The sequence below is a fragment of the Budorcas taxicolor genome, chromosome 8 (genome assembly GCF_023091745.1).
Source record: "Budorcas taxicolor isolate Tak-1 chromosome 8, Takin1.1, whole genome shotgun sequence".
Lineage (NCBI taxonomy): Eukaryota > Metazoa > Chordata > Mammalia > Artiodactyla > Bovidae > Budorcas > Budorcas taxicolor.
Window position 1 is genome coordinate 49,804,405 of NC_068917.1, and position 24,729 is coordinate 49,829,133.

Here is a 24,729-nt window from a genome sequence, read left to right on the forward strand (position 1 = left end):
TAGAAGTTATTCCCTCTTTATGCCACAGATGAACTTTACCAATGAAGACTAAACCTAAAGAAAAAGAATTCCTCATTTATAGAGGACAGCTGTCATCACATATTTCACTTCAGTGCATGTACAGAAGTAAAAGAATACACACCCACATGATTTGACCTCCAAGCTGTATGAGAAAAGAGGAAAAAATTGGGAGTAACTCTATGCCCAGAAGGCTTCCCTGGTAACTCAGATGGTAAAGAATCTGCCTGCAATGCAGAAGACCCAGGTTCGATCCCTGGGTCAGGAAGATCCCCCGGAGAAGAGAATGGCTACCCATCACAGTATTTTTGTCTGGAGAATTCCATGGACTTTGAGCCTGGCAGATTAAAGTCCATGGGGTCACAGAGTCAGACATGACTGAGTGACTAACACTTTCACTTTTTCTTTCTATGCACAGAAAGGATCAAGGAGTCACTTTTAACTTCTACTACGAGTAGATGTTTTCTGGCTTCACTGAAACTGCTGCATGGGGGATGCAGATAGGATAAGGTGACTGCCAGAGCAAGTTGATAAGCACTGGATAGTTTGTTAAGGTAAGTCTGGGGCCCTTTCCAGTGGGAATCTCTGATTGCTATGATTAAGCAGGGCCTGCCTGAGAGACAGAGGCAGACAGAAGAATGAGGGGATCTTAGATTCTTGAGTTACACTTCCTGCAGAATCTCCAGAGGTGTTTGAAGTTCAGAAGTATTAATAGTGTCACAACTCCTCTGAGTAAAATAACCTGATTTAGCAAATAAAAATACAGGACTCCCAGCTATGTTTTAATTTTTGATAAATAACAAATATATATTATATATTTTGTGTAAGTATGTCCTATGCAATATTTGGGACAAGTTTGAGCTAAAAGTTTATTTGCTGTTGATCTAAACATTCAATGTCCTGCATTTTCTCTGGCAACTCTATTCTGCTCCTAGTCCTTGAATTCCCTGGGTGTATGAGTGAGCAGGGGTTGAGGGGAGGAGGCAGAACTGAAAAGCAGGAGAAGGATGAAGGGTGTACAGTCTCTGGTTTCAGATCACACATATCAGAGAGCTGTTTCCTTAATGCGAAAGACAAATGTGATGTGACATGACCTAGTCTCAAAAGCTACCCCAGGTGTCAGCATTTGAGAAACTACGGGCTTCCTAGATCTCTGGAACAACTTTTTGACTCCCTTTTCTTTTCATTTTTGAACATACTTAATAAATCTGAATCACATAAATAGTATTCTTTAATACATACAGATCCTAAAATAAAAAAAGTGAAACTCAATGGGACAAAAAAGAAGCCACAGCAAATGTATATTTTCCTCGTTCATTCTTTTCTCCCCTAGGTGCTGAATCTATGGAGCAGTGCTTAGTTTCATCTCTCTTTCTTGTCTTCCTCTTTCCATCTTACTTCTGATTTTCTCAGATGATAGAATAAAAACTGAATTGCACAAAGGTTCCTTATATGTTAGATAATTAAAAACTAAGCATAATTATAAAAATTAAATATTAAACCATGTTACTTGTCCAGGCATAAGTTTTAAAATACATGGGAAGAAAAATTTAACAAACTGAAAGAGTCTGAAACTGATATAAATATATTCTTGGCCTCTAAGGAAGTCAGCAAAAGCATTACACTTGATATCCTTTACAAATCAACTGGGTTAAAATCAGAGAGCATTTCAAAGCCTGCACAAAATAGAGTTGACACACCATAATATTTTAATGGCATAAATTCCCATTAGCATCTACTGCTGCATAAGTAATGTTCATTATAGTGATTAGAAATGTTAATTTCTGAGAGCAATCATAATTTCCTTTAATCTTCTATGGCCGTGTTTTTAAAACTGCAGGTTATGACCCATTAGTGTGTCATAAATCAATTTGGTGGGATATAATTAGCATTAAAAAGAACAGAATAGGTTAGAATTGAAAATATCCAATTTAATTGCATATAGTAAATGTAAATACTATTTTATTTACTTTATTTCAGCTTTCTAACTACATATGTGTAACTACTTGGTTATAATATAAAATGCATTTAATACGGTCTGTCACATACAGAACAGTTGGAAAATAAATAAATTCTAAGACTAATTTGAAGGTGAAGTAAACTTGTCTCACAAATTGGTGAAAGACAAAGAAAATATTTTGAATAGAAGATATTAAGATGACTAATATTTTAACTGATAATTGGACCACATCTCCATTTACCATGAGTTTTGGTTCAAGGAGATAAATGCGGTGTTTCACTTTTTTATTATCAAGGGACAAGGCATGCCTTTTACTTCATAATTTTTTATGATTCAATAGACATGATTGAATTGCAGTACATTTAAATTTTACTGAGTGGCTTCCCTGGTGGTTCAGTGGTAAACATCCACTTGCCAATGCAGAAGACACAGGTTCAATCCCTGGGAAGATGTTACAACGCCGTGGAGCAACTAAGCCTGTGTTCTAGTGCCTGGAAACCCCAACTACTGAGCCCTCGGGTTGCAACTACTGAAGACCAAGTGCCCTAGAATCCATGCTCCACAACAAAAGAAGCCTCCACGATTAGAAACATGCATACCACAATTAGAGAGTAGCCCCTGCTTGCTACGACTAGAGAAAACCCTGTGCAGCAATGAAGACCAGCACAGCCAAAAATTAAATAAATAAAAGTTTTTAAAAATTTAAAAAATTTCTGAAATCAAGTCACACTATAATAGGCCTATTATAGGGAAATTTAATAGCATTAAAAATGTATGGAGATGTATGGAGAAAGTAACATGGAAACTTACATTACCATATGTAAAATAGATAGCCAACGGGAATTTGCTGTAAGTCTCGGGAATTCAAACAGGGGCTCTGTGTTTACCTAGATGGGTGGGATGGGGAGAGAGATGGGAGGGAGGTTCAAAAGGAAGGGGATATATGTATGCCTATGGCTGATTCATGTTGAGGTTTGACAGAAAACAACAAAATTCTGTAAAGCAATTACTCTTCAATTAAAAAACAAAAAAAAGAATGTCTTAAAAGAGAAGTCCTTATGTTATCAATAATTGGATGTGTCATATTATTTGGGATTATATCCACTATTAGGAGACATAAGATTGCTGTCTAATCCATTTAAATTACTTTTGTACTCCCTGTATATAGAAACTCTTTACCTTTGAGCAAAGCCGTCAGGATGGCTAAATCAATGTCCTGGTGTCCTTCTGATCCCATCCGAAATACTGTAATCTGCAATTTGAGACAAGGTGACCATTAGCAATACATTTTTTTTCCCTCAAGAGAAATTAAATCAATGAGACGGTATTTGAACACAGACTGTCTTAATATCTATAAGGTAGATTTTTAACCACAGAGAAAGCATATATGGCAATAATTAAATTAGAGGCCTCTGCAATCCATTAAGAGGGAGATGCCTCAATAGCCTCCGAACAGAAACCAATTTAGATAATTCACTGATTATGGTTACAATCTCTGAAACCAGACACAAAGGGAAATGTCCCCTTTTATCATTTCAGCTTTAGAAATAAAAACTTATCAGATTTTCAAAAATGTGTAAGCCATAATTTAAACTGGGTTGGGAAATTAAGTGTTTTAAAAGTTAGAACGCCCTTCAGTAAAGGTACCATGTGCATTTGTGCATGTGTTTGTGTCTGTATGCGTTTGTGTTTATGCTTGCGTACAATATAGCCATCACTACATTCTCTCCTAGCAATAGCTACTCAAGGGTTTCAATACTGTGATGCGTCTAGATCCTTCAGTCCTCTCAGCAACCTTAAACCTTTTTGAGAATGACTTAGCAGTATCCAGGTGGTAAGAATGAAAAAGCAGGCAATAAAATAACATTTTTCTTTTTAATTTTGGTAAGAAAAGTATTCTTTGGGGATGAATGAGGAGGCAGAGAGTACAGAGGTAGCAATGAAGGATTAAAACATGCTTAACGATAACCAAGATTTTTTTTCAAGTCAGAGGGAAGCTACTTAAGGAAGCCAAAAGATTATTTGAATACCTACATTGATTGAATTACTACTGTATTCAATTGCTTTAGACTTCAAGTTTCTTTATATGTAAAATGGGGAACTCATAGGGCTTACTTATTTCTAACTATATAGGAAGTAAACTTCATAGGATTGGCTAACACAAAATTCTGGGGAAGATGGTTAAGGACAGGGAAGCCTTGTGTGCTTCAGTCAATGGGTCGCAAAGAGTCAGACATGACTTAGCAATTCAACAATATATAATTCTAAATTTTTTACCATGATGAAGAGCACAGGTACCTAGACTCACACACTGTTAAACTATCAGTTGCTTAGAAATCCTCTAGCCCACTGCCTGGGGACAGAGTCATTTGTTTATGGTCAGCATCAACTTAGAAGGACAACTATGCCAGGAAGTCAGTAGCTGTCTCATTTCTATCTTGTGCCTTAAATACTGGGAAGAACTAAGGAAAGGAACAAGATCTTTGAGCACCTGACTCGAATGGGTTAATAGCTGCTTAACGATTCATATCTGTTAGAGCCTGGGGTGAGTGTAAGGCAGAGATTACAAGCTGAAAAGCCTCATAGGCTTTTGAATTGAAAAATGTAAAAGATATAGAGGGAGCCAGGCAAAATCCACCTAAGTGATGTGTTTGGCCTCCAGGCCACAGCTTGGAGCTGACCTCTGACAGGGTGGAGGCGGTACCTCCGGCTCCAGCAGGTTTGTACTAAAATCTGCTTCTGCATAAGCACAAGTTCGGCCAAATTGCCATCAAGACATTCTCCCAAACAGCTCTTGATAACCCCAGAAAATCCACTTGGGAGATGAAGGGCAGTTCTCTGGTTTGAACTCAGGAGTGCCTGAATTGGGAAGAAAACTTCAAGTGTGCTTCAAGTTTCTCACTGCAGAGAGAACCAAGAGGCAGAAGTGGAATTTTGGCTAGACCTTTAACTTTTAAGCCAGGGCTGGCTAATGTCTGAAAGGTATTATTGTGTCCTGAGCTGGTAGCAAATTGCAGACTATCAGAATAACATCTCTTATTGTTTTAGAAGAATTCAGAAATTAGGCATCAAATCGAACTCCTTAAACATCTCACCTACTTGTTCTGCAGATGCCTAAATTCCACCGACTAATTAGAGATCCCACTTCAGATGCAAATTCTTCTGAGGCAGCAAATAGCTAAATTAAATTTATTCTGAAATTACAGATTACCAGGCTTTCTTTGAAACAGCTTTGAGGAGGGGAAAGGAAGGTTTATAGTATGGAGTTGCTAAAGGATTTCGGGGTGGGGGTGGTGGAGACACAGACATTTGTGCTATTGTTTATCAAGGAACCTGAGGTGGCATTGTGCTCTGGGGCATCACAGATTTTCTGGAAAGCTGGTGTGGAGGGAATAGCTGTCCACCTGTCCATGCCCCCATCCTGGTATGCTTAGACTGAAGAATCTAAGGACCCCAGAAAGAGTCTGACCAGAGGGAGACTGAAGGATCCAGAGATGAAATTTATTTCATAATTTTCCCTTGAGTTGACCTGATATATTACACCTCCACTCCTCTAAATCTTTAAATTTAAAATTGAAGTTAAAATATTTAAACTATCACTCAACTTACATGTCTTTCACAGAAAAAAAGACGAGTCAAACAAGAAAGCCAGAGTCATCTTCACCCACCATCCTTGGTGATGGCAAAGATGCAGAAAATCAGATATTCTGAAGTATTCCTGGTGGAGATGTGAATTGAAATAGTAGTTTTGGCATATTATAGGTTGATATAAAGTTTCTTGGTTTTAACGTATTATTCAGTTCAGTTCAGTAACTCAGTCATGACTGACTCTTTGCAACCCCATGGACTGCAGCATGCCAGGCCTCCCTGTCCATCACCAACTCCTGGAGTTCACCCAAACTCATGTCCATTGAGTCGATGATGCCATCCAACCATTCTGTCCTCTGTCATCCCCTTCTCCTCCTGCCCTCAATCTTTCCCAGCATCAGGGTCTTTTCCAATGAGTCAGTTCTTTGCATCAGGTGGCCAAAGTATTGGAGCTTCAGCATCAGTCCTTCCAATGAACACCCAGGACTGATCTCCTTTAGGATGAACTGGTTGGATCTCCTTGCAGTCCAAGGGACTCTCAAGAGTCTTCTCCAACACCACAGTTCAAAAGCATCAATTCTTTGCTGCTCAGCTTTCTTTATAGTCCAACTCTCACATCCATACATGTCTAGTGGAAAAACCATAGCCTTGACTAGATGGACATTTGTTGGCAAAGTAATGTTTCTGCTTTTTAATATGCTATCTAGGTTGGTCATAACTTTCCTTCCAAGGAGTAAGTGTCTTTTAATTTCATGGCTGCAATCACCATCTGCAATGATTTTGGAGCCCCTCAAAATAAAGTCAGCCACTGTTTCCCCATCTGTGTCCCATGAAGTGATGGGACCGGATGTCATGATCTTAGTCTTCTGAATGTTGAGCTTTAGGCCAACTTTTTGTCTCTCCTCTTTCACTTTCATCAAGAGGCTCTTTAGTTCTTCCCTTTTTGCCATAAAGGTGGAGTTATCTGCATATCTGAGATTATTAATTATTTCTCCCAGTAATCTTGATTTCAGCTTGTGCTTCATCCAACCCAGCATTTCTCATGGTATACTCTGCATATAAGTTAAATAAGCAGGGTGACAATATACAGCCTTAACATACTCCTTTTCCTATTTGGAGCCAGTCTGTTGTTCCTGTCCAGTTCTAACTGTTGCTTCCTGATGTGCATACAGGTTTCTCAAGAGGCAGGTCAGGCGGTCTGGTATTCCCATCTTTTTCAGAATTTTCCACAGTTTATCGTGATCCACACAGTCAAAGGCTTTGGCATAGCCAATAAAGCAGAAATAGATGTTTTTCTGAACTCCCTTGCTTTTTCGATTGTCCAGCAAATATTGGCAATTTGATCTCTGGTTCCTCTGCCTTTTCTAAAACCAGTTTGAACATCTGGAATTTCACAGTTCACGTATTTCTGAAATAGTAGCATATAATATTTTGCTAATTGTTGTTAAATAAGTAATAAAAAACAATTAATTAATGTATTATTATTTAACAACAATTAGCAAAATATTATTTGCTATTATTTTATTTAGAATCTTTGTAATTATGTTAGTAAGTGAGGTTGGTATATGTCACCATTCCTCTTGGTTTTTGTATAAGGGTTACGGTATATTTTCGGTATGAATTGGGAAGCTTTTTAAATTTACGTATGCCCCAGAACAAAAAGTGTAATGAAGGAATTCTCCTACAGGCAGATTTAGAAGAATGTTTATAAGCTATCTAGCACTGAAGCATTTTTAGGGATAGATCACTGATCTTCTTCGTAAATTTTCAACAGCTATTAATCAGTTTAGATTTTCTGCCTCTCCTAGGCTCAATTTTATATATTTTCTGACGTAGTCAAAGATTTCATCTAGATTTTCAAGTTTGTTGGTATACAATTATACACATAATTCTCTTATTTAAAAATCTCCTTTATATTTATAAATCTATGGACGTTTTTTCATTCCTCTTTCATTTGATCAAAATCACTGTCATTTTAAAGAATCAGATTTTCATTTTATTGATCAACAGTATTACTTAAAATTTGAAGTTACTATTCTCTGCTCATTATTTCTTCTGCTTTTGCTTCCTTAGCTGTTCTTTTCCTAGAAGTTGACTTCCTGGTCAATTTATTTTCATTGTTCCTAACAAATCCATTTATATGTTTATGTATCTCACATGTTTTTATATGCCTTATGCAATTTTTATTACTTTAAAGTATATGCAATTTATTTTCTCTTAAAATTGTTTTAATACTAGAGAGTATATGTACATATATATTTATAACATTTTCTAAATGTATTATTTTGTTCGAAAAAAGTATTTACTCCCTACTTGCTGGGTACAAGTTCAATATTATATATAGATTACATACTACTTTTTATTCAAATATCTACATATTTACTTGTTTCTTCTTTCTGATTACTCATGTTAAAATCTCCTATTAGGTCACAGTTATTCCTTGAAAGTAAGCATTATTTCCTTTGTATGTTTTGAAACTTTTTATAAATATATACATATTGATAAAAAAATTTGTGACAATCTGTTCTTGGTAGATTGGACTTTTAATCAGCATATGATGTCTCCTTTTCCTATTTAATGCTGTTTCTTTGTATTGTATTTTGTTTTACGCTAATATTGTAGTTGTCACACATACACTTATAGGAGATCAGGATGTGTCTGGTATATTATTCCATCTGATTGTCACTTTTCTGCGGTCATTTTGTTTTAGGTGTGTATCTTGTAAACAGCAAGGCTAGGTGTCTTTTCTAAAACTCAAATAGAACCTCTCTCTCAAAGGCAGAAATGAATTCAGCTACATTTAATTACTATTTTTTTGTGTGTTTTCTTTTGTCATATTTTTGTTTTCCATTGTCGAGATCTTTTTATCATTTCCCTTCTGCACCTTCCTTTTCCTTTGACAGTATCATATATTTGCATATATAATACATACACATGGCAAAAACAATTCTAACAGTATAGAAAAATATTTGGTGAAAATTAACTGTATCATTTCTATTGTCAGTTTTCCAGCACCCCTTTAGAAAGGTAGCCAGCATTATTAGTTGTAGAGATGCTCTATACACATATATAGAGAAATACATGTGTCTCCCTTTCACATAAGTGGTGGCAAGTTGTACATGCTGCTTTATACTTCACTTTTTTTCCCACTTGACAATCTATCCTGGAGACCATTCCATTCAGCCACAAGGAGATGTGTACCATTATCTGTTCAGTGCCTAATGTTTCATTATATGCATGTACTTCTATTAATGAATATATGGGTTGTTCCCAGTCTTTTGTCAACATTAGCACCACTACAGGGGATACCCTTGTATGCATATGGCTGAATATATCTATAGGATAAAATTTGTAGGTATGGAACTTCTTGGCCTAGTTAATCTGAGAGGAGCTCTTTAATTCATTGTTCTGATTCTAATCCCAGGACTCTCCTGCTATCTTTATTTTGATCCTTTACGATAAGTGAAATATCTTAATTATTTAGAAAACTATAGTTTCTATACCTGCTTTTAATAATCCAGAAATTACTTAAAATTTCTTATCTCCTAATATGTTACCCTTTTGCACCTTTGTCCATGCTGAGCTCTGATAGGGATGCATTTAAGGAATATATTTTTTGTCATTTTGGTTTTCTTGTCATTTTGAAGGGTAGAAGAGATAGTCATGTGTGTTCATTCTATCAAATCTTGTTAATGCAAATTTTAATAGGAAAAAATTTTAAATTAGGTAGAAGTCATTAATCTAATTATTTTAAAGGCAATTTAGTAAATGAAGCCTGATTTTCTTGTAAGACTGGTATTTTCCACATGCAGCCTAAAATTGATTTGACATGGTTGGTTATTTTGTCAAAACACTATGAAATATAGAGAAATTAATGCATTCTTCAAGATTTCAAAACAACAAACATCAAACATTTTTGTTAAAGAAAAACACAACTTTCCCCTGAGTTCAGTCTGACATTTTATGTCTTTAGCTCGTTTGTGGACAGATTGCCTTAGCTTGCATGGAATTCTGATTCTCACATGAATGCAAGTTCAGTTGTTCAAGATGAGATGATTTCGCTGTTCTCTGCCCTTCATCCTATCTGCCAATCAGCTTCTCTGCTTCAGTTCTTGCTTCATTTTGCACCCCTTCAAAGTCAAGAATTTGTCACTCTCACCCTCTGCATACAAGTGATTCACTGAACACACCTTTGCTGAGCTTCTCTGTGCTAGGCACTGCTTAGGATCTGGGAACAGAGCAGTGAATGAAACTGACAAACAAGTCCTGCCTTCACAGAGTGTAGTCTAGTGAGGAGAGACAGAGGGAAAGTAACTTAACATATGACATGTCAGATTGTGGAAAATGACATACCGCAGTGCTTCTCACTGTTAACGTCTTTCTCCATCCCCACTATCACAGCATTGCTCAGTCTGTAGTACCTTAACTACTCCGGTTGTTTCAGTATTGGTCCTTCCATTCTATTCCCCATGCAGCTATTTAAGCAATCTTCCTGATTATATAACCCTTCTTATTAAAATTTTAATGGCCTCAATTATTTATGGTACAAAACTAAAAATTCTTAGCAGGGCATTCAAGGAATGCTGGTATTCCATTCCTGGCAATCTCTTTTGTCTTGTCTCTTGCTGACTACATCTTCACCACCATGCCCTTGCATCCTCTCCCACCACCACAGCCATGACCCAACCCCACACACCAGATGCCCACCTTGTGCTGAAAAACTTAATCCTTTCAGGGGTTTGAATGTTGTTTCTAGCCTCTTAGTCTTTGTTCATTCAGTTCTTTCTTTTTGGAAAGCCCTTCTCTCTGCTTAGTGAGCAAACTACAAGAATTTCATTGACATATACTACTGAAGAAGCCTTTCTATAGCATTAGGATTGGAACCCTCACTTCTCTTTGTGTATTTATGATACTCTGTAAGGGTGTCTAGCATACTACTTTAACCCTTCATTGCTCTTATTTGCACATATGTCTCTTTGTTTTAAAGAGAGATTCATGTGCAGACAAGATTGCTAGTCCCTGCTCAGTAAATATTTGTTAAGCGGATAAATCATCACCAAACAGTTGTGTTCAGGAAACTGGTTTGGAGAAACCAAAAAGTAAAAACTATCACATTCCACACACAAATGGTAACAGCTAAAGTGAACAGGACTGTTAGGCTACAGATCAAGAGTATATTTTAAGCATTAAGAGTAAATTTTAACGCAAGAGTCTCCTGGATACTATATTACTGCTAAGCACTTAGTCAAACATTATGTGATAGAAACTAGGCAGACTGAGTTTTAGAAATTATTGAAGCTTTAGTGTTAATATATAAAATATATAATCAATATGTAATAAATAAAAGAGAGTAAAACACTTGGCTTAAAACTCAACATTCAAAACACTAAGATCATGACATCTGGTCCCATCACTTCATGGCAAATAGATGGGGGGAAAAATGGAAATAGTGACAGACTTTATTTTCTTGGGCTCCAAAATCACTGCAGATGGTGACTGTAGCCATGAAATTAAAAGATGCTTGCTCCTTGGAAGAAAACCTATGACAAACCTAGACAGTGTAATAAAATCAAGACATCACTTTACTGACAAATGTCTGTATAGTGAAAGCTATGGTTCTTCCAGTAGTCATGTGTGCATATGAGAGTTGGACCATAAAGAAGGCTGAGTGCTGAAGAATTGATGTTTTTGAATTTTAGTGCTGGAGAAGACTCTTGAGAGTCCCTTGGATTGCAGGGAGATCAAATCAGTCAATCCTAAAGGAAATCAACCCTGAATATTCACTGGAGGAACTGATGCTGAAGCTGAAGCCCCAATACTTTGGCCATCTGATGCGAAGAGCCGACTCATTGGAAAAGACCCTGATACTTGGAAAGATTGAATGCAAAAGGAGAAGAGGGCAGGAGAGGATGAGATAGTTAGATAGCACTGCTGACTAAACAGACATGAATTTGAGCAATCTCTGGGAAACAGTGAAGGACAGGGAAGCCTGGTGTGCTGCAGTCCAGGGGGTTGCAGAGTCAGACATGACTCAGTGACTGAACAACAGCAAAAGTATTAATATGACTTTTATGAGATATAGGTGGCACCAATTAACCCAAAAGTATTAACCCATATGTTTCACCACAGTGTTTGAAACTTTGGTGCCTTTTGGATTAAATCATAGTTTAGACAAAGACTTGAAGCAAGAATATATTACAGAAAAATGAAAAAAGACCCAGAAATATAGAAATGATTTGGGATAAGTAGTTTCATGTTTGAAGAATGTCTAGTTCATTTTCTGAGCAGCAAACAAGTACAGTTACCACCTAAATAACAAAATAAGAGATTTTGTGGCTGAATTAATCATGGACTTCCCACTTATAAAAGCCCGCAGGTATAGTTGAATAAGATAAAGGCACAGGAAAAAAAAATACTGAGAAAATTAAACTGACTCCCTTTAATCATAAATTAGCTGAATTTGTGATTTATATTTATGTCACAGTGAGCTATAAATCTGTGAAAGTAGACATGGAGATTGAGGCTGGCTTTTGAAAATGAAAATAACCATGATATCAAACTGAAAGACATCCATAAGCTGCAAAAACACTTTGGCTCAATCTATCAAAAATAGAAAGGAACATTTTCACAATCATTTCATGCTGTGTTAGATATGGAAGAGATGATATCTGAGTTTAACAAACGCTTTGTAACATGTCTGAGAATTTTAGAGAAATACCATAGCTACACAACAGATAATCAGCAAAGTTCATATGATTTTTTTAGGAATTTAGAAAAGTCAAACAATAATAATGTTAACCAATAGATTTAAAGTCATCAAACACGCTACATCTGGAAATTCCTTAAAGGACACATCTCTAAAATATTTCTTATTTACTCATTAAATTACTTAATAAAGTCTGGAGATATGTTTCCTGAGGATAGAAGCAGGAAAAGAAGGAAAGAATCAGACTCGTAAGTAATTCAATCATCACAATGCAATGACTTTTAAAAATCATCAGCGTAGCAGAATATTTCCCTGATGAGTCATTAATGTTCCAGATAATTCAAAATAATTGAGGGATTAATAGAAAGTGCAAAAATCCACATTCATCAAGATATAGAATAATACAAACCCCTTGATAAGGATCCTAACAGGAATCCTGGTTGGTAATAAAAGGTCTTTGAGCAGATAGTGGCTTCAGTTTTCACTTTGGCACAATCAAAGGCCACTTAGTATAGGGAAGAGGGCAATGCAGCTGGATGACTGGCATACTGTGCACCCAAAGGTTACTCCTATTTGATTTCCAGCGTTTCAAAAGTGAACGCCCTTTGCTGACAAAACTCTTAAAGTTAACGTTTTGCCAAAGGTATGGGCTTCTAGTAATGAACATGCTGATTTACATGGAGGAAAAGATAAAAATCAAAGGAAATTCAAGCATGCCTAGGTCAAGAGGGAGGGGACATACGTATACTTATGGCTAATTCATTCTGTCATTAGGATGGATTCCCAGAAGTTTGGGGATCTTGTCACTAGAAATGAATCTCATAACTAGAAATGAGTATTTTATTAAAAAAATGCATACATTACATAAGCAGTTAGTTGTAGTTAAAAGGAAGCTTGTGTTGTCCTTGAATCAGATATGTTGTAATGACCTCCAATTCCATTAGTAAAAGTGCTGCAGAGAGGGTAGCAACTCTCATAAAGCCGGTTGCACCAAAATCGTAATGGGAAGAGACACATGTATATGCTGAAAGGGCAGACTTCACACATGGAAGCAGAGCAGCTACAAGCAAGGTCAGAAGTCCCATCTCTATTGGCACCACTACTACAACTGAAAATTTTTGTCATGTCTGACTTTTTGCAATTCCATGGACTATAGCCAGCCAGGCTCCTCTGTCCCTAGAACTCTCCAGGCAGGAATACTGTAGTGGGTTGCCATTCCCTTCTCCAGGGGATCTTCCCAACTCATGGATGAAACCCAGGTTTCTGCATTGCAGGCAGATATTTTCCTGTCTGAGCCACCAGGGAAGCCTCAGTGGCTCACTTGGTAAAGAATCCTCCTGCAGTGCAGGAGACCCAGGTTCAGTCCCTGGGTGGGGAAAATCCCCTGGAGAAGCTAACGGCAATCCACTCCAGTATTCTTGCCTGGAGAATCTCATGCACAGAGGAGCCTGGTGGGCTATAGACCATGGGGTTGCAAAGAGTCCGACACGACTTAGCGGCTAAACCACCACCAGCCTCCGTAAAGAATTTAAGCTCTTATTTTTTGAAAAAAGGGTCTTGAAATATAGATTGACCTATCACTTTCTCCCAGTTTAACTTCTCTTATTTTTATTTTATTTTTTAAATTATTTATTCTAATTAGAGGCTAATTACTTTACAATATTGTAGTGGTTTTGCCATACACTGACATGAATCAGCCATGGGTGTACATGTGTTCCCCATCCTGAACCCTCCTTCCACTTTCCTCCCCATCCCATCCCTCAGGGTCATTCCAGTGCGCAAGCCCTGAGCACTCTGTCTCACGCATCAAACCTGGACTGGCAATCTGTTTCACATATTGTAATAAACATATTTCAATGCTATTCTCTCAAATCATCCCACCCTCGCCTTCTCCCACAGAATCCAAAAGACTGTTCTTTACATCTGTGTCTCTTTTGCTGTCTCACATACAGGGTTATCATTACCATCTTTCTAAATTCCATATATATGCATTAATATACTGTATTGGTGTTTTTCTTTCTGACTTACTTGCTCTATATATAATAGGCTCCAGTTTCATCCACCTCATTAGGACTGATTCAAATGCATTCTTTTTAATGGCTGAGTAATAATATTCCATTGTGTATATGCACCACAGCTTTCTTATCCTTTTGTCTGCCGATGGACATCTAGGTTGCTTCCATGTCCTGGCTATTGTTAACAGTGCTGTGATGAACATTGGGGTACACGTGTCTCTTTCAATTCTGGTTTCCTCAGTGTGTATGCCCAGCTGTGGGATTGCTGGGTCATATGGCAGTTCTATTGTCAGTTTTTTAAGGAATCTCCATACTGTTCTCCATAGTGGCTGTACTAGTTTGCATTCCCATCAACAGTGCAAGAGGGTTCCCTTTTCTCCGCACCCTCTCCAGCATTTATTGTTTGTAGGCTTTTTGATCGCAGCCATTCTGACCTGTGTGAGATGGTACCTCATTGTGGTTTTGATTTGCATTTCTCTGATAATGAGTGATGTTGAGCATCTTTTCATGTGTTTGTTAGCCATCTGTATGTCTTCTTTGGAGAAATGTCTGTTTAGTTCATTGGCCCATTTTTTGATTGGGTCGTTTATTTTTCTGGAGTTGAGCTGTAGGAGCTGCTTGTATATTTTTGACATTAATTCTTTTGTCAGTTTCTTCATTTGCTACTATTTTCTCCCATTCTGAAGGCTGTCTTTTTACCTTGCTTATAGTTTCCTTCATTGTGCAAAAGCTTTTAAGTTTAATTAGGTCCCATTTGTTTATATTTCTTTTATTTCCATTACTCTGGGAGGTGGGTCATAGAGAATCTGGCTATGATTTATGTCATAGAGTGTTTTGCCTATGTTTCCCATATTTATAATTTATTCTTTTGATGCTGTACAGGTCCCAAGGCAGTGCTGTCTCAAATAAGTAGGTGGTGCAAGTGAAATCATTTGGTGAACATAAGCTTTGGATACTGTTGTTTTGTTTTGTCTTTTCTTGGTTTGTTTTAGCATGTAAGTCATGTCAGAATATGGTAACTGTTGAATATTGGTCATGAACCCAATCAAGGCTCCTCAGGTCCATGTCTGGAATCTCCGTCATAGTCTAAAGAGCACATTGTAATTCTAAGCTGACACACAGGGAGGACACGAAAAAGTGACCAGCTGATTTTATGATGAGGGCAAAAACAGTAACAGGCTAAATGCTTCATCTACTAATTTTCTGGGGGAAATTTCAGTGGGGCTGTCTACAGGACTGGAAAGCAAAAAACTGAAAGTCACTCAGTAGTGTCCAACTCTTTGTGACACCATGGACTATAGCCCACCAGGCTCTTCTGTCCATCGAATTCTCCAGGCAAGAATATTGGAGTGGGTAGCCATTTCCTTCTCCAGGGGATCTTCCCAAGCCAGGGATCAAACCCAAGTCTCTTGCAACACAGACAAGTTATTTACCATCTGAGCCACCAGAGAAGAACAGGGCTGAAACTAGATGACAACCCGTTACCTACTATCTCCTGCTTTTGGTTCTCTTACTGACAGTTGATGCTACCTCTTTCATAAAGATACCCCATGAAGAGATACCCCACGTCCAAGGTAAGAGAAACCCAAGTAAGACGGTAGGTGTTGCGAGAGGGCATCAGAGGGCAGACACACTGAAACCATAATCACAGAAAACTAGTCACTCTGATCACATGGACTACAGCCTTGTGTAACTCAATGAAACTAAGCCATGCCATGTGGGGCCACCCAGGACGGGCAGGTCACGGTGAAGAGGTCTGACAGAATGTGGTCCACTGGAGAAGGGAATGGCAAACCACTTCAGTATTCTTGCCTTGAGAACCCCATGAACAGTAGGAAAAGGCAAAATGATAGGATACTGAAAGAGGAACTCCCCAGGTCAGTAAGTGCCCAATATGCTACTGGAGATCAGTAGAGAAATAACTCCAGAAAGAATGAAGGGATGGAGCCAAAGCAAAAACATTACCTAGCTGTGGATGTGAATGGTGATAGAAGCAAGGTCTAATGCTGTAAAGAGCAATATTGCATAGGAACCTAGAATGTTAGGTCCATGAATCAAGGCAAATTGGAAGTGGTCAAATAGGAGATGGCAAGAGTGAATGTTGACATTCTAGGAATCAGCAAACTAAAATGGACTGGAATGGGTGAATTTAACTCAGATGACCATTATATCTACTACTGTGGGCAGGAACCCCTTAGAAGAAATGGAGTAGCCGTCATGGTTAACAAAAGAGTCCGAAATGCAGTACTTGGATGCAATCTCAAAAATGACAGAATGATCTCTGTTCATTTCCAAGGCAAACCATTCAATATCACAGTAATCCAAGCCTATTCCCCAACCAGTAACTCTGAAGAAGCTGAAGCTGAATGGTTTTATGAAGACCTACAAGACCTTTTAGAACTAACACCCCAAAAAGATGTCCTTTTCATTATAGGGGACTGAATGCAAAAGTAGAAAGTCAAGAAACACCTGGAGTAACAGGCAAATTTGGCCTTGGAATGCGGAATGAAGCAGGGCAAAGACTAATAGAGTTTTGCCAAGAGAACACACTGGTTATAGCAAATACCCTCTTTCAACAACACAAGAGAAGACTCTACACATGGACATCACCAGATGGTCAACACCGAAATTTGATTATATTCTTGCAGCTCTATATAGTCAGCAAAAACAAGACTGGGAGCTGACTGTGGCTCAGATCATGAACTCCTTGTTGCCAAATTCAGACTTAGATTGAAGAAAGTAGGGAAAACCACTACACCATTCAGGTATGACCTAAATCAAAACCCTTATGATTATACAGTGAAAGTGAAAAATAGATTTAAGGGACTAGATCTGATAGACAGAGTGCCTGATGAACTATGGAATGAGGTTCGTGACATTGTACAGGAGACAGGGATCAAGACCATCCCCATGGAAAAGAAACACAAAAAAGCAAAATGGCTGTCTGGGAGGCCTTACAAATAGCTGTGAAAAGAAGGGAGGCGAAAAGCAAAGGAGAAAAGGAAAGATATAAGCATCTGAATGCAGAGTTCCAAAGAATAGCAAGGAGAGATAAGAAAGCCTTCCTCAGTGATCAATGCAAAGAAATTGAGGAAAAGAACAGAATGGGAAAGACTAGAGATCTCTTCAAGAAAATTAGAGATACCAAGGGAACATTTCATGCAAAGATGGGCTTGATAAAGGACAGAAATGGTATGGACCTAATGGAAGCAGAAGATATTAAGAAGAGGTGGCAAGAATACACAGAAGAACTATATAAAAAAGATCTTCATGACCAAGATAATCATGATGGTGTGATCACTCACCTAGAGCCAGACATCCTGGAATGTGAAGTCAAGTGGGCCTTAGGAAGCATCACTACGAACAAAGCTAGTGGAGGTGATGGAATTCCAGTGGAGCTATTTCAAATCCTGAAAGAGGATGCTATGAAAGTGCTGTATTCAATATGCCAGCACATTTGGAAAACAGCAATGGCCACAGGACTGGAAAAGGTCTGTTTTCATTCCAATCCCAAAGCAAGGCAATGCCAAAGAATGCTCAAACTACCGCACAATTGCACTCATCTCAAACGCTAGTAAAGTTATGCTCAAAATTCTCCAAGCCAGGCTTCAGCAATACATGAACTGTGAACTTCCAGATGATCAAGCTGGTTCTAGAAAAGGCAGAGGAACCACAGTTCAAATTGCTAATATCCGCTGGATCATCGAAAAAGCAAGAGAGTTCCAGAAAAACACCTATTTCTGCTTTATTGACTATGCCAAAGCCTTTGACTGTGTGGATCACAATAAACTGTGGAAAATTCTGAAAGAGATGGGAATACCAGATCACCTCATCTGCCTCTTGAGAAACCTATATGCAGGTCAGGAAGCAACAGTTAGAACAGGACATGGAACAACAGACTGGTTCCAAATAGGAAAAGGAGTACATCAAGGCTGTATATTGTCACCCTGCTTATTTAACTTATATGTAGAGTACATCATGAGAAATGCTGGGCTGGAAGAAGCCCAAGCTGGAATCAAGATTGCTGGGAGAAATATCAATAACCTCAGATATGCAGATGACACCACGCTTATGGCAGAAAGTGAAGAGGAACTAAGAAACCTCTTGATGAAAGTGAAAGAGGAGAGTGAAAAAGTTGGCTTAAAGCTCAACATTCAGAAAACGAAGATCATGGCATCTGGTCCCTTCGCTTCATGGCAAATAGATGGGGAAACAGTGGAAACAGTGTCAGACTTTATTTTTTTGTCTCCAAAATCACTGCAGATGGTGACTGCAGCCATGAAATTAAAAGACACTTACTCCTTGGAAGGAAAGCGATGACCAACCTAGATAGCATATTAAAAAGCAGAGACATTACTTTGCCAACAACGTCCGTCTAGTCAAGGCTATGGTTTTTCTAGTGGTCATGTATGTATGTGAGAGTTGGACTGTGAAGAAAGCTGAGCACCGAAGAATTGATGCTTTTGAACTGTGGTGTTGGAGAAGACTCTTGACAGTCCCTTGGACTGCAAGGAGATCCAACCAGTCCATCCTAAAGGAGATCAGTCCTGGGTGTTCATTGGAAGGACTGACGCTAAAGCTGAAACTCCAATACTTTGGCCACCTCATGTGAAGAGTTGACTCTGTTACCCATGAGAAAATCAAATTAAGCCCTTCCATTTTCCTGTGCTGGACAGTTTTCACAGCCCTTTCAGAAGCATCATCACAATCACCCTGCAAAAGCCTGAAGGTGAGTGGTGGAGTCCAGACCAACATCCAGATGGGTTTCTGCTTCTATAAAATTAGGAGCTTGGAGACAGTGGCTACTGTAACAGCACCTCCATGATGGTCTCCTTCTCTCCTGCTTCCCAGTATTCATGCCTTTGGGTAACTCCTCCCCATGTGGGCTGGACTGAGTGACTCTTAAAGACTAGACCATGGCAGAAGTGATGGGATATAACTGTTGAGATGAGGTTATAGAAAGACTGTGGCTTCTGTCTTAGGAACGCTTTGTCACCCTCTCTCCTTCTTGGCTATTTCCACTCTGGGGAAAGAAAGTGACTCTTTTGGTGAAGAACTGATGTCTCTGGTCAAGAGCCAGAGAGGATGTGAGGCTGGGCAGTATCCATGTGAGACAGCTCGGAGGCAGATCTCCCCCAGGTGAGCCTGACGTGACTGCACCTGCTGTCCGCATGACTGTGGGACCCTGTCATGTGGGTACCCTGAGCCAGAGGCACCAGCTACAGGTGTTCATCCTTGCTGCTCTGGGATTCCTGACCCACAGAAACTGAGGTAATAAACATCTGGTGGTTTTCAGTTACTGGGTCTTGTGGTAATATGTTACACAGCTACATATATAACTAATATAATTGCCTTTTGTCTTCATAAACTGTGCTTTATCTTATTGTTTGTAAAACCAAGATTTTCTTATTATTAAAGTGGTGTTGGAGAGGACTCTCGAGAGTCCCTTGGACTGCAAGGAGATCCAACCAGTCCATCCTAAAGGAGATCATCCTGGGTGTTCATTGGAAGGACTGATGCTGAAGCTGAAACTCCAATACTTTGGCCACCTCATGTGGAGAGTTGACTCACTGGCAAAGACCCTGATTCTGGGAGGGATTGAGGGCAGGAGGAGAAGGGGACAACAGAGGATATGATGGCTGGATGGCATCAGCGACTCGATAGATATGAGTTTGGGTGAACTCTGGGAGTTGGTGATGGACAGGGAGGCCTGGCGTGCTGTAATTCATGGGGTCGCAAAGAGTCGGACATGACTGAGTGACTGAACTGAACTGAACTTTCATAAATTACATTGCTAGGTGATATACCTTACTGGATACCAGTGTGACATCTGCCAGTGGTCCAGCAATATTTCTAGAAATTTCTTTTTAGCTTCATGGTCTTCGCTGGTAGAATCAAGAATATTTGTCATCTATCATCTTGTCAGCCAACCAGATGGGTGAAATTCAATTTTACCGAAAGCAATATTTTCCATCTCAGGAAGGACACTATTGTGTTCACACGCATTGTCTTCTGTACTTTTATAAAATAAGTAGATATCGCTCAGGAGAATATGCAGGACAACAGATGGTTCTTATAGATCAACACCATATGGGCTTTTTATTAGGGTGTAATAAATTTTAGTGTGGATTTTTTTTGGTTCAGTTCAGTTCATTCGCTCAGTTGTGTCTGACTCTTTGCGACCCCATGGCTGCAGCACGCCAGGCCTCCCTGTCCATCAACAACTCCTGGAGTTTACCCAAACTCATGTCCATTGAGTCGGTGATGCCATCTAACCACCTCATCCTCTGTCGTCCCCTTCTCCTCCTGCCCTCATTCTTTCCTAGCATCAGGGTCTTTTCCAATGAGTCAGCCCTTCACATCAGGTGGCCAAAGTATTGGAGTTTCAGCTTCAACATCAGTCCTTCCAATGAACACCCAGGACTGATCTCCTTTAGGATGGACTGGTTGGATCTCCTTGCAGTCCAAGGGACTCTCAAGAGTCTTCTCCAACACCACAGTTCAAAAGTATCAATTCTTCAGTGCTCAGCTTTCTTTATAGTCCAACTCTCACATCCATACATGACTACTAGAAAAACCATAGCCTTGACTAGATGGAAGTTTGTTGACAAGTTAATGTCTCTGCTTTTTAATATGCTGTCTAGGTTGGTCATAACTTTCCTTCCAAGGAGTAAGCGTCTTTTAATTTCATGGCTGCAGTCACCATCTGCAGCAATTTTGGAGCCCCCCAAAATAAGGTCAGCCACTGTTTCCACTGTTTCACCATCTATTTGCCATGAAGCGATGGGACCAGATGCCATGATCTTCGTTTTCTGAATGTTGAGGTTTAAGCCAACATTTTCACTCTCCTCTTTCATTTTCATCAAGAGGTGCTTTAGTTCTTCACTTTCTGCCATAAGATAGTTTTATCTTATTTTCTTCACCATCACAGAATGAAACTGCATCTTTTTCTTTTTTTTAAATTAAGATACTTACTTTACAGAATTTTGTTGTTTTCTGTCAAACCTCAACATGAATTAGCCATAGTTATACACATATCCCTCTCCCTCCTGAACCTCTCTTCCATCTCCCTTTCCATCCTATCCCTCTAGGTTGATATGGAGCCCCTGTCTGAGTTTCCTGAACCATACAGTGAATTCTTGTTTGCTATCTATTTTACATATGGTAATGTAATTTTCCATGTTACTCTTTCCATACATCTCACCCTCTCTTCCCCTCTCCCCATGTCCATAAGTCTATTCTTTATGTTTGTTTCTCCATTGCTGACCTGTAAATAAATTCTTTGGTACCATTTTTCTAGATTCCATACATGTACTCTAGAATATGATATTATATTTGTCTTTCTGACTCACTTCACTCTGTATAATAGGTTCTAGGCTCATCCACCTCATTAGAACTGACTCAAATATGTTCATTTTTATGGCTGAGTAATATTCCATTGTGTATATGTACCACAACTTCTTTATCCATTCATCTGTCAATGGACATATAGGTTACTTCCATGTCACAGCTATTGTAAATAGTGCTGCACTGAACAATGGGATACATGTGTCTTTTTCAGTTTTGGTTTCCTCATGGTATAGGCCTAGGAGTGGGATTGCTGGGTCATATGGGGCTGGAAGAAGCACAAGCTGGAATTGAGATTGCTGGGAGAAATATCAATAACTTCAGATATGCAGATGACACCACGCTTATGGCAGAAAGTGAAGAGGAGCTAAAGTGCCTCTTGATGAAAGTGAAAGAGGAGAGTGAAAAGGTTGGCTTAAAGCTCAACATTCAGAAAATGAAGATCATGGCATCTGGTCCCATCACTTCATGGGAAGTAGATGGGGAAACAGTGGAAGCAGTGTAAGACTTTATTTCTGGGGGCTCCCAAATCACTGCAGATGGTGACTGCAGCCATGAAATTAAAAGACGCTTACTCGTTGGAAGGAAAGTTATGATGAACGTAGATAGCATATTGAAAAGCAGAGACATTACTTTGCCAACAAAAGTCCATCTAACCAAGGCTATGGTTTTTCCAGTGGTCATGTATGGATGTGAGAGTTAGACTGTGAAGAAAGCTGAGCACCGAAGAATTGATGCTTTTGAACTGTGGTGTTGGAGAAGACTCTTGACAGTCCCTTGGACTGCAAGGAGATCCAACCAGTTCATCCTAAAGGAGATCAGTCCTGGGTGTTCATTGGAAGGACTGATGTTGAAGCTGAAACTCCAATACTTTGGCCACCTCATGTGAAGAGTTGACTCACTGGAAAAGACTCTGATGGTGAGGGATTGGGGGCAAGAGGAGAAGGGGATGACAGAGGATGAGATGGCTGGATGGCATCACCGACTCGATGGACGTGAGTTTGAGTGAACTCTGGGAGTTGTTGATTGGACAGGGAGGCCTGGCGTGCTGTAATTCATGGGGTCACAAAGCGTCAGACACGACTGAGCAACTGAATTGAACTGAACTGATGGTGATTTTATTCCTAGTTTTTTAAGGAATCTCCATACCATCTTCCATAGTGGCTGTATCAATTTACATTCCCACCAATAGTGCAAGAGCATTCCCTTTTCTCCACACTCTCTCCAGGATTTATTGTTTGTAGACTTTTTCATGATGGCCATACTGACCAGTGTGAGGTGATATCTCATTGTAGCTTTGATTTGCATTTTTCTAATAATGAGCAATGTTGAGCATCTTTTCATGTTTTTTAGCCATCTGTATGTCTTCTTTGGAGAAATGTCTGTTTAGGTCTCTTTCCCACTTTTTGATTGGGTTGTTTGTTTTTCTGGCATTGAGTTGTATGACCTGCTTGTACATTTTGGAAATTAATCCTTTGTAAGTTGTTTCATTGCTATTATTTTCTCTTATTCTGATGGTTGTCTTTTCACCTTGCATATAGTTTCTTTTGCTGTGCAAAAGCTTTAAAGTTTAATCAGGTCCCACTTGTTTACTTTTGTTTTTATCTACATTACTCTAGGAGGTGGGTCATAGAGGATCCTGCTTTGATTTATGTCATTGAGTGTTCTTCCTATGTTTTCCTCTAAGAGTTTTATAGTTTCTGGTCTTACATTTAGGTCTTTAATCTATTTTGAGTCTATCTTTGTGTATTGTGTTAGGAAGTGTTCTAATTTCATTCATTTACATGTAGCTGTCCAGCTTTCCCAGCGCCATTTATTGAAGCCCCACTGTATATTGTATATTTGCCCCATTGTATATTCTTGCCTCCTTTGTCAAAAATAAGGTACTCATAGGTGCATGGGTTTATTTCTCAGCTTACTATCTTGTCTATATTTCTGTTTTTGTGCCAGTACCATACTATCTTGATGACTGTAGCTTTGTAGTATAATCTGAAATCAGGAAGCTTGATTCCTCCAGCTCCATTCTTCTTTCTCAAGACTGCTTTGGCTATTTGGGGTCTTTTGTGTTTCCATATGAATTGTGAAACTTTTTGTTCTAGTTCTGTGAAAAATGCCATTGGTAATTTGATAGGGATTGCATTGAATCTGTAGATTGCATTTGGTAGTATAGTCATTTTCACAATATTGATTCTTCCTACCCAGGAACATGGAATATCTCTCCATCTGTTTATGTTGTCTATGATTTCTTTCATCAGTGTCTTATAATTTTCTGTGTACAGTTCTTTTGTCACTTTAGATAAATTTATTCCTAGACATTTAATTCTTTTTGTGAATGGGACTGATTCCTTAATTTCTCTTTCTGATTTTCCATTGTTAGTATATAGAAATGCAAGTGATTTCTGTGTATTGATTTTGTATCCTGCAACTTTGCTAAATTCACTGGTTAGCTCTAATAATTTTCTGATACTATCTTTAGGGTATAATATATATAATATCATACCATCTGCAAACAGTGAGAGCTTTACTTCTTTTCCAATCTGGATTTATTTCATTTCTTTTTCTTATTTGATTGCTGTCACTAGGACTTCCAGAACAATGTTGAATAACAGCGGTCAAAGTGGACACCCTTGTCTTGTTCCTGAACTTAGTTACAATGCTTTCAGTTTTTCACCACTAAGAATAATATTTGCTGAGGCTTATCATGTATGGCTTTTACCATGTTGAGGTAGCTTCCTTCTATACCTAATTTTTGAATAGTTTTCATCATAAATGGGTGCTGAATTTTGTCAAAGTCTTTTTCTGCATCTATTGAGATTATCATATGGTTTTAATCTTTCAATTTGTTAATATGGTGTATCACATTGGTTGATTTGCATATATTGAAGAATCCTTGCATTCCTGGAATAAACCCAACTTGATCATGGTGTATGGGCTTTTTGATGTGTTGCTGAATTCTGTTTGCTAAAATTTTGTTGAGAATTGTTGCATCTAGGTTCATCAGTGATATTGGCCTGTAGTTTTCTTTTTTTCATGTTGTCTTTGTCTGGTTTTGGGTCAGGGAGATGGTGGCCTCATAGAACAAGTTTGGAAATGTT

General features: G+C 38.7%; 1 protein-coding gene across 1 annotated transcript in view; it reads right to left on the reverse strand.

Moving 5' to 3' along the window:
- Positions 1 to 24,729, reverse strand: part of TRPM3 (transient receptor potential cation channel subfamily M member 3) — a 937,530-nt gene that overhangs the window by 126,448 nt on the left and 786,353 nt on the right. Inside the window, exon 9 of the mRNA XM_052644496.1 lies at positions 3,158 to 3,230. Coding sequence (XP_052500456.1) covers positions 3,158 to 3,230 — 73 coding nt within the window. The remainder of the gene's footprint in view (positions 1 to 3,157; positions 3,231 to 24,729) is intronic.